Below are 14,090 nucleotides of genomic sequence, written 5' to 3'. Positions count from 1 at the left end.
AGCATTGACTGCTGTCATACCAGAACCCAAAAAAGAATTACAAATTTTTTCAGATACAGTCTAATAGTAAGGTCTGAAGCTAAGAAAAAATATTTAAAATAAAGCAGTATAACTGCTGATCTTGTGAAAAGTCTCCTTTTGTATTTTCTTACTTTAAACACTAACATACATTTGCTAAGACTGCTGAGTTTAAGATCTGATCCAGAACAGTAATCAATGCAGTGCTGCATATTAAAAGCTTTTCCAGTAGTTGAGAGGTAGACAGTTTGATGTTACTCACACTGTTGACTTGGATCCGAGTCTGTCGTCATCTTAACATAGTTTGAAGGAAAGAGACCCGTCACCCCACTGATTTCTCCTTGCCACCAGTCAGGATCATCTTTGTTCAAAACATTAATAAGTTGTCCCTTGGAGAAATTTAGCTCATCCTCATTATTTGCTATGTAGTCATACATAGCGATCACCTGACACACTACCAGAGGAAGAAGAACAAAATACATTAAACAAATTGATTATTCCTACAAGGATCACATGTTAAAATTCGCTTAGGATTTAAATTACTCTAATATTAAATGTTAAAATTAGGCTAAAATTTCCCTTAAGCTACTCTTTCCCACCTCCCTTCCCCCTTTGCCTGTGTAAAAAACAAGAATTTCCCAACAACAGTTAAAAATCCAAGTGAATTGCTTTGCCTTAAGTAAGTATGATGGTACAGCAATTCTACTTTGAAAAATTTCAAGGAGTGAAGCGGTTCAAGCGTCACTGAACAGTTGGCTGTTTCCACACAGAACTTTTTAGAACAGAAGTTCTCAATGCAACATTACTTTTGGTCAGAGATAAACAGTACAAATTGTTAATATTTTTCAAAGAGTGAGCTAATCTAAGAAGCTGCTGAGTTTTAACCAAATTTCTCTAAGATGAAATACAAGTCAATCTGCTCCCATACCAGGATGAAAGGCAGGTGTCGTTCTTTCACTACTTGGACCCAGAAGTTTAACATGGCTGGCAGGAAACCATCCTTTCTGTCGCTTTTTTCCTCTGGCCTGTGAAATCAGCAAAAGGAATATGAAAGTTAAGATGAAAAACAATTATTGAGACATGAAGTAAAAATGAGAAAAACCCTGACTGTGCAGTAAAGAATTTAACCTTGCCCAAAGAGAGGTCTGGCCTTTGCCTTTGGCTCCTGGGAGGTAAATCTCTAAACCTTTGGAATGCCCTGACTGGTAAGAGTGTCTTAGCTTACCTGGGGGGCCTTGACCAAGCCAGATAGTCTAACAATGTGATTTATGGTGGTTGCTCTGGGTCACATTAATATGAACTCCACCTCTGGAGGGACTGGAGACTGAGTTTGGTGGTCAACCATGTCTATGTGATGGAGCCCCAGTAAAAACTCTGGACACACAAGCTTGAGTGAGCTTCTTTTGCTTGGCAATACTCCATGTGTACTGTTGCCAGAAGGAGTTAATGCTGTCTATGACTCCACTGGGAGAGGACAATTGGAAGCCGTGTTCGAAACCCTCCTGAACTCTGCCCCATATATGTCTTCCCTTGGCTAATTTTCATCTAAATCCTTTTGCTGTAACAAACCATAACATTGAGTAAATAGCTTTCAGTGAGTACTGTGAGTCCATCTAGTGAATTATTGAACTTGAGAGTGGTCTTGGGGACCTCCAAACTTACAATTGGTGTTAGAAGGACGGGTGGTCTTGGGGACCCCTGCATTCTGCATTGGCCTTCCAGGTTAATATTAAACAACTGGAAGACTCAATACGCATCTCAAAGTGCTGCTGGAAACACTATCTGAAATCTATTTGGAAGTCTTTTGGGCTCAGAATTCTTTGCGAATATTTGTGAATAAATATAATTCACACAAATTATATTTATAAACTAAAAAGACTTTTCTAGAGTTCTAGTAAGTTCAAGTCAACACTTAAAACAGTACAGCCCACAGTAAATACCTCCTGGGACTTTGTTAATAATTAATCAGGAGATCATAAATAAAATTTGTGGAGAGCCATGTTTCTCACTTAGTTGGGTCAATTTTCAAAGCAAATCAGAAGGTGGAATTTTAGGGGCTTATTCAAGAAGATATTCAATTTTGAACCTCCACTGTTCTTCAGGAATTATAAGACTGATTTGCAAGAATGAAGCTATGTTTATCCTCCATATTATAATCATACATCAATCTTACATAAAAATACAGCTATTATACCTCTTATCATCCTTTAATCCTAAAATGCTTTTTAGTTTTAACCAGTAAGGAAATTTTAGGAGTGAGGAAAGAACTCTCCTTCCGTATCAACATATATGCAATAACTGTCTCTGTTAACATTTTAGGGAAAAAACAGGCTCATTTATGCCTGCACTTTCTTTCTTGCACTGCTGTTTCAAAAACATAAGACTGGGAGGGACAGTCTGATGGGTAGTATTTTCTCAGTACACAGCCTGGATCATGTTTTTTCTCATAGAAGCAATAACATCAACTCAACTCTGCTAAAAATAAACAGGGAAAAGACTAGAGAGAAACATAATACACTAAAATGTTAATATTGATTACCTCTAAGGCGATGTAAAATTTTTATTAATTTTATTATTTAATGAGCATGCATTACTTTTATAACAAAACTGGTAAATGTTATTTAAAGATTATTACCTGTAACTCCCCTTGCCACCACCCACTTGTATTTTTCTTTAGAATTAATATTAACTGGCCTGGTGCAAGGCTAAGTTGTTCAGAACCAGAAGCCACATATGCTGAAGTTACTTGAGCAATCTCTGAAAAAAAGAAAAACAAGAAACTATGAATTCAAGCCTACTAAACACTTTGTAATTTTTCAACTTCATTATTATACATACCAGGTTTCTTGTTTGATGTTCCAGATTTGCTAGCACTCCCAAAACTCTGTAAGGAAAAGATACACTGTTTTATCATGTTCCAATAATCCAGATATAAAAGTACAAAGGTTATTAGGAATTAGAGATTTCTGATTTCCAGGATTCTTGTTTCTTTACACGAAGATCAAAATGACAATTAACCTTATATTAACCAAATCCAACACCTATGGGGAGATCTGGTCTGCTACACAAGCGGCTAATGTTGGCATCCACTGACTCAACAATAACCGCTAGTTTTCTGAATCTCTCCTGAATATTAAATGTGACTGTCCAGGCCAAATACACCCCATTTATCAGGTTAGCACCAGTGCCCACCACATACAACACGTGTGCCCTGGATATGTTAAGGCATAGGTGAGTTTTGCGCCTCCTGCTGCAGAGGAGGCAATGTCTTTGCTTTTAATTTTTTTGCCATGTTCCCTCTGAACCTGACCTAAGAACAAAACATCCATATCCTGGGTAGCCACTATGACCTCTGTTTTGATTTTACAGGATAAGTTTGGCCAATCATGTTTCCTCTTTTCAGGAATTTGAACAACAAAAGAGACAGAGTTAAAATTTTTTTCTGTTAGTGGACATAGTTGTAGTAAAAGTACTGAAGCAGAATTAAGAGTAGCCAAGAGCTAACACATTTTGAGTACTTACTGTGCAACACGCACTGTTCTAGGAATTTTATATATGTTCAAATATTTAATTTTCACAATAACACTGTTAAGTAATTATGATTACCTCCATTTTAAAGAGAAGGAAACTGAGGTACAGAAAGATAAAGTTCTTGTCCAAGGTCACCTAGCCTCTGAGTGGTAGAGCCAGAAGTCAACCCAGGTAGTCTCAATGGTTCTCAACGTGTGGTTTGTGGATCCCCGGGGCAGTCCTTGAGCCCCTTTCAGGGGTCTTGAAGATAAAAACTACTTCCATAACAATACTAAGACATTATTTGCTGCTTTCACTATGTTGACGTTTACACTGGTGGGTAAAATTGCTGCTGCCTTAGCACGAATCATGGCAGTGGTGTCAAACTATACTAGTAGACACCGTGTTCTTCACAGCCACATGCTCACAGTAAAACAAACTAAGCCAGTTCCACCTAACAAAGTCCTTGATCAAGCAGTAAAAATTTTATTAAATCTTAATCCTCAGGTACACATCTTTTAAAAATTCTGTGTCTAAACAGAAGCACGCCCAAAGCATTTCTGCTGCATACTGAAGTACAATGGTTGTCTCAAGGAAAAGCACTTGTGTGATTAAAATGTAAGCTAAGCTAAGTTTTCAATGGAAAAATATTTTTACTTGAAAGAATGACTGAAACAACAAACTATTCTGACTTGGGATTTAGCAGACATTTTCTCCAAGAAAAATGAAGTAAGCCTGTCACTTCAAGGAAAACAGCTGACAGGATGTGTTGCCAAGGGTAAAATTTAAGCTTTCAAGAGAAAATTAAAATTTTGGAAAACTTGTATCGACCATCATGAGCTTGACAGTTTCAAAGCACTTAAGACTTTTCTATGAGATCAGTGGTGATATTAACAGATGTGACTTTTTGATATTGTATAACAATATGTGGCAACACAGGGAATAGTTGCATAACTCAGTGATTCAGTATTTTCCAAATGACCCATGAATGTTACCACATCATGCATGGGTAAAAGATCCACTCAACACGCAAAATATACTGGTGAATTTTAATAGTAAGAAATATTCACTGATATGGCTTCAGATCCCATGTTGTAACTAACCTATAACAATTTAACACTTGTCAAGTTCTGGTGTAGTACTATCGAAGAAGAATATCCAGAGAACTGAAAATGTTATTAAAATACTTCTCTGTTTTCTCCCATATCTGTGTGACGTGGAATTTTCTTCATACACTTTAACCAAAAGAACATACCACAACAGACTGAACACAGAAACAGATATGAGAATCTAGCTGTCTTCAATTAACCCAGACTTTAAAGAGACTTGCAAAAATATAAAACAATGCCACGCTTTTCACTAAACTTCTGTTTTTTGGAAAATATATAGCTGTTTTCCATAAAAAGCAAGTTCTGTTACTATGTAATGGGTTTATTTTATTTTAAAATGAATTAATAAATATTTTAAGAATTTCACTTTAAATTTCCAATATAGAAAAACCACTAGATATAACCCATATATTTTTAAAAACTCTCTGGAGTCCCCAATAATTTTTAAGAAGGTAAAAAGTTCATGAACCGAAAAAGTTTGAGAACTGCTGTACTATATCACACCAATGGCGGGATGAAAAGAAGCAGACACTCAGAGTATAAGCTGAGTCACACTAATGTCAGAGCCTTCAAGTAAAGATTTACACACTCCTTCAAGGTGCTCCCTCTTAAGCTTCCCTGAATCTGGAACCATTCCCTAGCTTCAGTTATCATGAGGCCCAGCCCTACCTATGGCTCTTGTTCTGAGAATTTCATGTCTCGCTTATCTAACAGGATCCTTATTAACAAACTCTAGTTTTCTGAAGCTACCTTAAGTGGTTTCCCTGTAAACAAAGCAGCCTGACCAAAACCATATACATGAGTATCTGTTTTAAGCACGAATCTCGATCAACAAGAACGGAATGATTCTGTTTCTATACCAAAGTAACTCTACCTCTTGATCTTTTGCTTTGACATAATTTGATGGAAAAATTCCAGTTCTATCTCCAATACTTCCTGTCCACCATTCTCCATCTTTCTGGGTCACCAATATTTCTTCACCTTCATTGAAAGTCAAATCTCCAGGTTCTACACTTGAATATGGATAAAGTGCAATATACTCTGTAGAGAACAAAGTAAAAAGAAACTAATTTTGGTTGTAAGATTACAAAAGTAAAAAAAAAATTATGTTAATCTCCAAGATCTTATGTAAATTCACTATAAAAAGAACTGTGACTTAAGGAAATTTAATATAAAAAGATCTTAAGGGAGAAAAAGAAATTAAGCAATTATTTAACTTTTAGAAAAAGATTATTTAACAAAGCTTTACCATGGGTTTTTTTTTTCCAATTGTATTATTATTATTATCATCATAATATCAAAGAGAATAACCCAAAAACTGCAAACAGATATCAATATCTTTACAGAGTCAAGATATGAAAAGATTTTTTTTAACCTTCTTACACGAAATATATTTTAATCTGCTAAATTCTTTTCTCTTTCTTTCTTTTATATACACAGTTATGGAAATGCCCAACATTCAGCAAACATCAGTAGGAGAGGCCAAGTTCCATCACAGCGACCCAGCTCCTAGCACAGTGCTTGGCATGGAGCAGATGCTCGATAAATATTTGTTAATGAATGACCTTAAGGGAAATGTCTAAGTTTTATATCGGCTTTGGTTTTTGTTCCTGGGATTACTACTACTTAGAAGAAATAGTCAATGACCATGTGTTAGAAGTCTTTTTCTTTCTTTTTTAGTTTTATTTATATTTGTCAACATGGAATTTGATCTGTATATCATAAACTGGAGATGACGAGAAACACCATCCACAACCTACTAACACGTGCCCAGTATTACTCAATTTAGCTGATTTAACAAAACAAAAAACAACTGCAAGGTTTAGATACGCAAGGTCCTTTCCAAAATGGTCTTGCTACCTTCCTAGACTCATTCACAGCAGAGTCATTTCACAGTAAACCTATGGTTCCAGCCTCACTGGTGACCTGAAGTTCTTTAACCTTTCAGAGCCGTGCCTAGGCTCATGCCATTTCCAATCCACAAGCGCTTTCTCTTCCTTTGTCACTATGCAGAATCCTACTCATTGCTTAAGATGATTCAATGCCGCCACCTCTGCGGATTCACAGGTCCTATTCAAAATTAAGTTCTGTTCACTTATTATAGAATTTATTACAATTGTATGCCTATCCCTTCCATTCTACTGCGAGCACTTGGGAGACTGTGTTTTATTCATCCTTGTATCTTTCAGGCTCTAGCACAGAATCTCTAATATAATAGACACTGAATAAACTGTTTAATTTACCAATAAACCGATTTTCTTGAGTACATAAAATGTACTTCAACTATTCAACTAATTTTACAACGGACACATACTTTTACAACGGACACATACAATTCATTTATAAACTTATGTAACTGTTAATAAAAATGTCTGAAATGAGGGTAGACAATCTTTCATTTCTCAACACATCAACAAAATTGAAATACTCAAACAACCCAAAGGGCTATAAAAATTTTTTTCTTTGTAATATTTATGATGAAGTATATCCTGATTTCAAATTCTACTTAATGATTTATATGGTATACAGTAATTAAAGTGCAATATGTAAACCACTAAATGAACTGAAATTTCCTGACATCCTAAATGTCTCTAATCTATATATAATAACAAGAAAACAAAAACCTTTGTGCTATCTCATTGCAACACTTTTTATTTATGACCTTACTTATTGAGGCAGTCTCTGCTGAATTTTCATAGTACCAATTTTCTAAAAGCGCCAAGTATTTTCAGCCATATTTTTTTCTGTATCCTCAATATTCATGTGAAATAGACAAGGGGCAGGTTTTCCTAACCTCACTTTAACACTCAAGACAGAAGCAGGGAGAATAACAACTTAACTGTAGGAAGTAAGATAATTAGTCACTAGCCAAACTGACTCCCATCTAATTTACAACTTGCCAAAAGCTCACCTTCTCCAACTGTATAGGCTGTGGAGGTAGGTTTCTTGTTTACAGCTGCATACAAAGCTTCTGGTCTGCCAAATAAACACACAGAAAGATAAAAAACAATAATGAAACAAAAAAAGACATCAACACAAAAAACAAGAAAGGTGATTTGATGAATACTGCAGGTTTTAGCAGTGCATTCTTTTAGGGCTTCTAAAATTAATCTAAATATTGTTTTAGCACACAGGCTAGAAATAGTCTCATACACAAAATCCTGGTGGATTAAGAAGTGCCTAATGACAAATTTCTAAATTTTTTAATACATTAAAGTAATTTTAATATGATTTGTAAATCGTTTTTCAAATAGGAGATATTTTGCCTTTCTAAAGAAACTTAAAAGAGACAAGTGCATTGGTAGAGGGCAGTTAATTGGTAAAGCACATATGGGGCTTGGCTTAGTATAGAGAAAAACAAGGGCAATATATAAATTTTATTATTTGTTTAGAGCACACTACATTTATATATATATAAATATATATATATAAATAGCAGAACTTTATTCTTATATTTCACAACAGGTATAGCTTTAATTTCCAATTTAACCCAGGAAACTGTTTTCAAATATCTGGAAGACTGTCATGTTTAAGAACTAGACATTGGAAGGACACACCAGGACTCCCCAGGACCAGTGAGTAAATGACAGAGTGAGGAAGTTTTCAGGGAAAGAGTGGAACCTTACTACAACTCATGGCCATAACTGAACTGTCCTTAGGGCTGAGTTCTGCATTACTACAGGTTTTCAAGTTATATAAGCCTTATCTGTTAGAAAAGATCAGTAATTGAATGAAAAGTTAGAAGAACTGCCCTTTAAAAAGCATTTAAACTTAATATCTTTGTGCTTAAGTTTTCTTTGTAAAATGTTATGGAGTTTAAATAAGATAATTCCTATAAAGAGCCTAGCACAGTGCTAGCAAAACACGTCAGTTATGTATTATTGTTGTTACTGTTATTATTACACACTTCTAAATCTAAAATTCCATGGCAGTCTGTAAATTTTTGCATTTGAACTAAAAATTGACACACAGAATCTCAGCACTGAAAGGATTTTCAAAGATTATTTAGTTTATTCTTTTCATTCAATGACTTAGAAAACTGAAGAGCAAGTAAGCAGGTTATTCCACACAGCCTGGTAAAAACAGCAGAATCATAATTCAAGCCTCTTGATTTCCAAAGACCAGTCCCTTTTCACTAAATTAGACTGTTTTTCTGTTTAGATCAACTTCCATATAAAACACAAGAGATAGTTACTCATAGCTATATTGGAGTATCTTTCTTTGTATTAAAGATGTTTGATGATTTGGCTCCCCTACAGACTGGGAAATAAAGGCCAGAGATGTGTGTTTGCTTTCTGTTCAGCTGAAAGTTTATTCATCTGACCATTCATTCATTCGCTCCTCTCCTCATTCACTGGGTTAATATGACTGAGCAGCTACTGTGCATCAGGATTATACTAGGCATGGAAAAACTGAAAAGGAAAAAAAAGCCGTGGATCCCGCCCTTCTGGAGCTTCTGATCCAATAAGCGGTATGGGTAAGAAAGTAAATAACATAACACAGTGTGTTATGGGCAATAAGAGAGGTGGTGTTCAAAGAACTCCAGAGGCCCTGAGATGGGAATGTCCCACTCTGGCAAAGGGGAGGCCCTCAGTAAAGATTTATTTAAATACTGACAATTTACAGTAAACAACAAGGGAGAAATGCTCCAAAGGAAATGAAAGTAACTTCTCTAACTGACCTTATGGTACAAAGAAAGCAACAGATCTAAAATTTTAAACCCTTTGAAAACTTTAGGAATCTGAAATAACCAGAATAAAAGCTATTCTAAAACTGGTACAAATGCCTGAGGTATGCTTTTTTTCACTCTAGAAATTACCTTTCTGATATTTCAACACAAGTATAAACTTTCTATTTTTTGTACAGTCACACTATGGCTGACTCTTTAGTAAAAACAACAACGTAAACACACAAAAATGCTTACTCTTCTCGCTTGACTTCACTCCCAGGGATGATTTTGACATAAGATTTTGGAAACCATCCTCTTCCTCCTCGTAATTCCCCAAACCACCAATTTTCTTGCTGCTCCAAGACAGTAATAATATCATGTTTTGAGAAGTTCAAGTGGTTATCTTTCTTTGCAGTCCAGGAACAAAGGGCCTGTGCTTTTAGGTTTTCTACAACCTGTCCCTGTGAACATAAAACCACAAAATTTAAAAAAAGACAATGGTAATCATGATTTCTGTTTCCTAGTATATAATATACTTACTGTTCAAACAGCAGACCTGTTTGGTGTGGTGGTGACTTATTATCAATGGTGACTTAAGATACCTGAACCTACTAACTTACTTAAAATTATATATGACAGACAACCACCTGAGTAGCCTTCTGTTAAGTTAGAGATGGAACACCTACCATTCAAAGAAACATCTTGGCATTAAGTATCACAGGTATGGAAGGTCAACAGTGGGTACTCAGGAAATGTATTCATAAATCCATCAAGTATATATTACGGAACAAATGAAAAGGGAAAGAGTTACTGTAAACCTGTTCTCTCTTCAGTTTCCCAAGTCTCCTCAACTGCAGCGGATTCAATTTACTCCATAGGAATGGAGATGTAGTTGTGCTCAGCCACCTCCACTTTTCCACTTTCTGTCTCTTAGATTCTTCGTATTCTTATTCATTCTTCTTTCTCTCCCTCCTCTCTTGGAGGAAGGAGCGGTTTTGCTTTGTTGACAAGGCTAACCTCTTTACCTATGCTCTAAATCTTCTATCATGCTCTCCCATTTTCTAAAAATATGTTGTAACATCGTGAAGTCCTTCTCTTGAATCATCATCGTGAAGTCCTTCTCTTGAATCATCAATCTATTTCTCTACTTACTTCTACTTCAAATTCCTTAAAGAATAGTCTTAAACCTGCTTTCCAATTTCACCCCTCAATCCAGTCTGATTTATGTTTTGCACCCATGATACTACTGAACCTCTTCTTATCAAGGTCACTGATAACATCAAAGCCAAAAGCTTCTTCCAAACCCTTATTTTCCCTGATCTCTGAACAGTGCTGACATCACTAAAACCCTTGTAGTTCCTGGAGCTCACTCTCTGGTGACTGATGACTCCTCTTTGGTCCAGCCTCTTTCCATTCCTGTTTCACATGATTTCCCTTGATAATGTTGTTTATGCCTATGACTTCTCAAACATTTATCTTCAGGATAACTTTATCTCCTAAGCTTTAGACTTGTAAATCAAACTGTTTACTGGGCCTTCCCACCAGGTTGTCCCTAATACAGATACCTAAGTGCATGTCTGAAATGTAATCATTTTTAGAACCAAACAAACCCACTCCTCCTGCACTGCCTACCCAAGACAATGATATCGCCATCCTTTCAGCTACTCAAGCTAAAGACTCTGAAGAGTTACCTTTAACTCCAACTTCTTCATCACTCTCCACATTCAATGGAGTGCCAATTTTATGTCAATTCCTAATACTCTTTTAAGTCCATCTCCTCTTCTATATATTTTCATTACTGTGGCACTGGTTCACAACATCACCCCTTGTTACTTAGCTATTTATTATCCTCCCTTATTTGGTCTCCTTCCTTTGCCTCCTTCCACCAATCGGCCTCTACACTACTGCTAGAGTGATCTTTCTAAACATACACCTCAATTCCTCTCTCAAAAATCTTCAGGGTCTTTCCACTGCCAAGTGTGTTAGCATGGTATTAAACACTTCACAAATAAACCTCATCCTCTCTTCTCTAACTTCCCTCCTTAACCCCATCTCCATGAATCCTATACTCTAGCCACACTAAAAACAACTCCTGTTTCTTGAAAACTCCTTGTGTTAACATGCCTCAGTGACTTTCCCCAAACTGTTCTTGTACAGGAATACCATTCCTTCTCTGTTGGATGAAATCTTGCTTGTTTTCAAAGGTCCTACTCAAATACCTTGGCCTTTGTGAAGCCTGCTCCAATTCTCACAGATTGAAGGAGATATTCTCTCCTCTGTATACCACTCAAGACTTTGTAGAATATCTTTATTACAACATTTTTCATACATTACAATATATGTCTGTCTCCATTAGATTATGACTTCTTAATTGTAGAGATTTTTTCTTAGTGAAGGTGAAATCTGTAGGACTTGCTTCTGATTGAAGTATGTGATTTCTTTTTAATAATGTTAATGTAACAATGCTTGCAATGGTTACATCTAAGTCGGATGCTAAATATATATAACACAGTTCCTAGACAAATGGCTTAAGAAAAAAGCCAAAAAAAACCCCCCAAAAAACCCTTAAGCCCAAATCTCTTCTTACAATAACTACAAATTAAGAACAATACAATTGGATTTGTAAAAATGATATTTTGAGCTTAGAAACCTAACTCCTAGCAACTTGACACTATGGGAATAAACTATTGTTGAGAAACCTCTAAGTAATAATTTCTTCAACTTCATATCACTTGTGAATGACAAGAACAGAAACCAAATTCTACAAACTCTGGTTAAATGAGTGAATGATGCCTTTGTACAAAAATCTTCATTTTATTTTATACGAATCAGGAGCAAAGTCAAAGAATAAAGCACACAAAAATTAAAGACACATACCTGTCCATGAATAGGTGATACAGATCCAGGAGACACAGTGCGAGTAAAAGCTGATTTTTTCTGCCATGATGTATTAACAGTTAGGTTTGAAAAAGATACATTTTGATAATCAGTCACTGATGCTGGTTGATTTGAAGAAAGTAATCTGTAAATATGACACTTTGATATAAGTATACTTAATTGTTTAGAATCTAATGAAGTACTACCATTTATCAACTTGTATATAATACACAGTGTTTAAACACAACTTGTGGAAAAAAAAGAATTCATGAACAAACTACTGACATGTTTTCATTTACTAAATTTCAGTATTAAATTTAGAACATTTTTTAAAAGACTCTTGGAGATTCTGGTACAGATTATAATATGATTAAGTAGCAGGTTGACATAAATACATACTAGGTATTTATACATTTTCAGAGCTATATAAATTCCATTGTTAGCTAAAAACTTACTCAGAAGTAGTTGAGGTAGCAGATACAGATACTGTAGGAGGAAGTAAGGCCTTCTTAGGAGACACAGCTTTTTCATTGGATGACATTTTTTCTACATAATTGCATGGAAACCAGCCAAAATTTCCTTGAAAACTACCATAAAGCCAACCAGGTTCTCCTATGGTTTTTTCATCAACCTATGGAAACAAAAAGAAGGGTTAACAATGCTTAGAAAGCCACACATTTACAATGGAAAGAGATGTAGACTACTGTATAGCAGCCTCATTTTCAGAATTAAGCCTACCTAACTATACAGTTAAGGCATTTAATACAAAGTAATAGGTTACTGTCTCTAATGATTGACAAAGTGCCTTTTTAAAATTTAAATTTTTTCCAAGAGAATACATGAAAATAGTTTACACAGACATGGCTTATGATGGAAGACCCCATGGCTCCTTACAGCCCTGATTTCTACTCCTAATGATAACTTTCCATTCTTAGTTGTTTCTTCGGTATTCTGTATTTCTAAATAATATATACTGCTATTTCTTGAGTTTTTCAATTTTAGACATTATCTATTGGCTTTTGGTTACAGAAAATAAAGATTTAACTTTCTTTGACCGTATCCTCTTATTCTACCAATATTGCTATACCATAATTTTTGGTTAAATTATATTCAATGTTTATATTATTATGACTATGTAACTATTTCACATCTGAGTCACGCGGTGTTCTGCTAACTACATTTTACTAAATGTAAAATGTACATTTTACATTTTAATTTACAATGTTCCCTTCTTGTAAACTTTCATTTCCTTGTAGTTAATCATTACTTTGTTTGGGGTTTTTTTGCTTAGTTTTCTCTGTTCCTATCACAGAGTCCTTCTGAGTTCTAAGAGGACTATGAAATCTTCTCTGAACACTATTTTCCAACTGGTAAAACACACAGGTCATTTATAGTTTCATTTCTTCTCCCAGACATTTCCCTCCTGGAGTCTGACATCCTCTGTCCTCACAGTGCCTCTTCCTCTGCTTCTTGGTCCTCGTCCCTTAAACACTGATGACACCTCAAGTTTCATCATTGGCTTTCTGACCTCACGCTATATACTTCCTGAACAGGGCCACTCACTCACACAGTTTGATCAGTTCTCTATACAATAATGAATCCAATAGCTATATTCTCAGAACTGACTTCCTTCCAAAGGGACAAGCCTGTACTTTCAACTACTTGCAAAACATCTTCAACTGAATGATTCATGGGAACTTCCAACTCAAGTCTAAGATTGAACTTTTTTTCTCCCTTGGTCTACTCCTTCTCCTAAATTCCTTATGTCTCTGTTATTCTTACCATCAAAGACTTAGTCATTCCAAATAAAACAATCTTTGGCTCCTACCTCTCTTATACTTCCATAGCCAAACTCCTTTGATTTTTGCCACTAAAAAGATCTGAATTTTTTTTCAACCCCATCCTCC

At 35.5% G+C, this 14,090-nt stretch overlaps 1 protein-coding gene across 9 annotated transcripts in view; it reads right to left on the bottom strand.

Moving 5' to 3' along the window:
* ITSN2 (intersectin 2) overlaps positions 1-14,090 on the bottom strand; it is a 135,208-nt gene that overhangs the window by 32,320 nt on the left and 88,798 nt on the right. For all 9 annotated transcript variants that reach the window (XM_058551690.1, XM_058551691.1, XM_058551687.1 and 6 more), the window contains exons 20-28: positions 12,639-12,814; positions 12,184-12,328; positions 9,562-9,767; positions 7,549-7,613; positions 5,512-5,678; positions 2,857-2,902; positions 2,654-2,775; positions 947-1,043; positions 281-472 (exon numbers count right to left, since the gene is read on the bottom strand). In XM_058551690.1, coding sequence (XP_058407673.1) covers positions 281-472; positions 947-1,043; positions 2,654-2,775; positions 2,857-2,902; positions 5,512-5,678; positions 7,549-7,613; positions 9,562-9,767; positions 12,184-12,328; positions 12,639-12,814 — 1,216 coding nt within the window. The remainder of the gene's footprint in view (positions 1-280; positions 473-946; positions 1,044-2,653; positions 2,776-2,856; positions 2,903-5,511; positions 5,679-7,548; positions 7,614-9,561; positions 9,768-12,183; positions 12,329-12,638; positions 12,815-14,090) is intronic.

Source organism: Diceros bicornis, chromosome 12 (assembly GCF_020826845.1).
Source record: "Diceros bicornis minor isolate mBicDic1 chromosome 12, mDicBic1.mat.cur, whole genome shotgun sequence".
NCBI classification, from domain to species: Eukaryota; Metazoa; Chordata; class Mammalia; order Perissodactyla; family Rhinocerotidae; genus Diceros; species Diceros bicornis.
The sequence above is the reverse complement of the archived record's forward strand: the minus strand, read 5'-3'. Positions and strand labels throughout refer to the sequence as shown.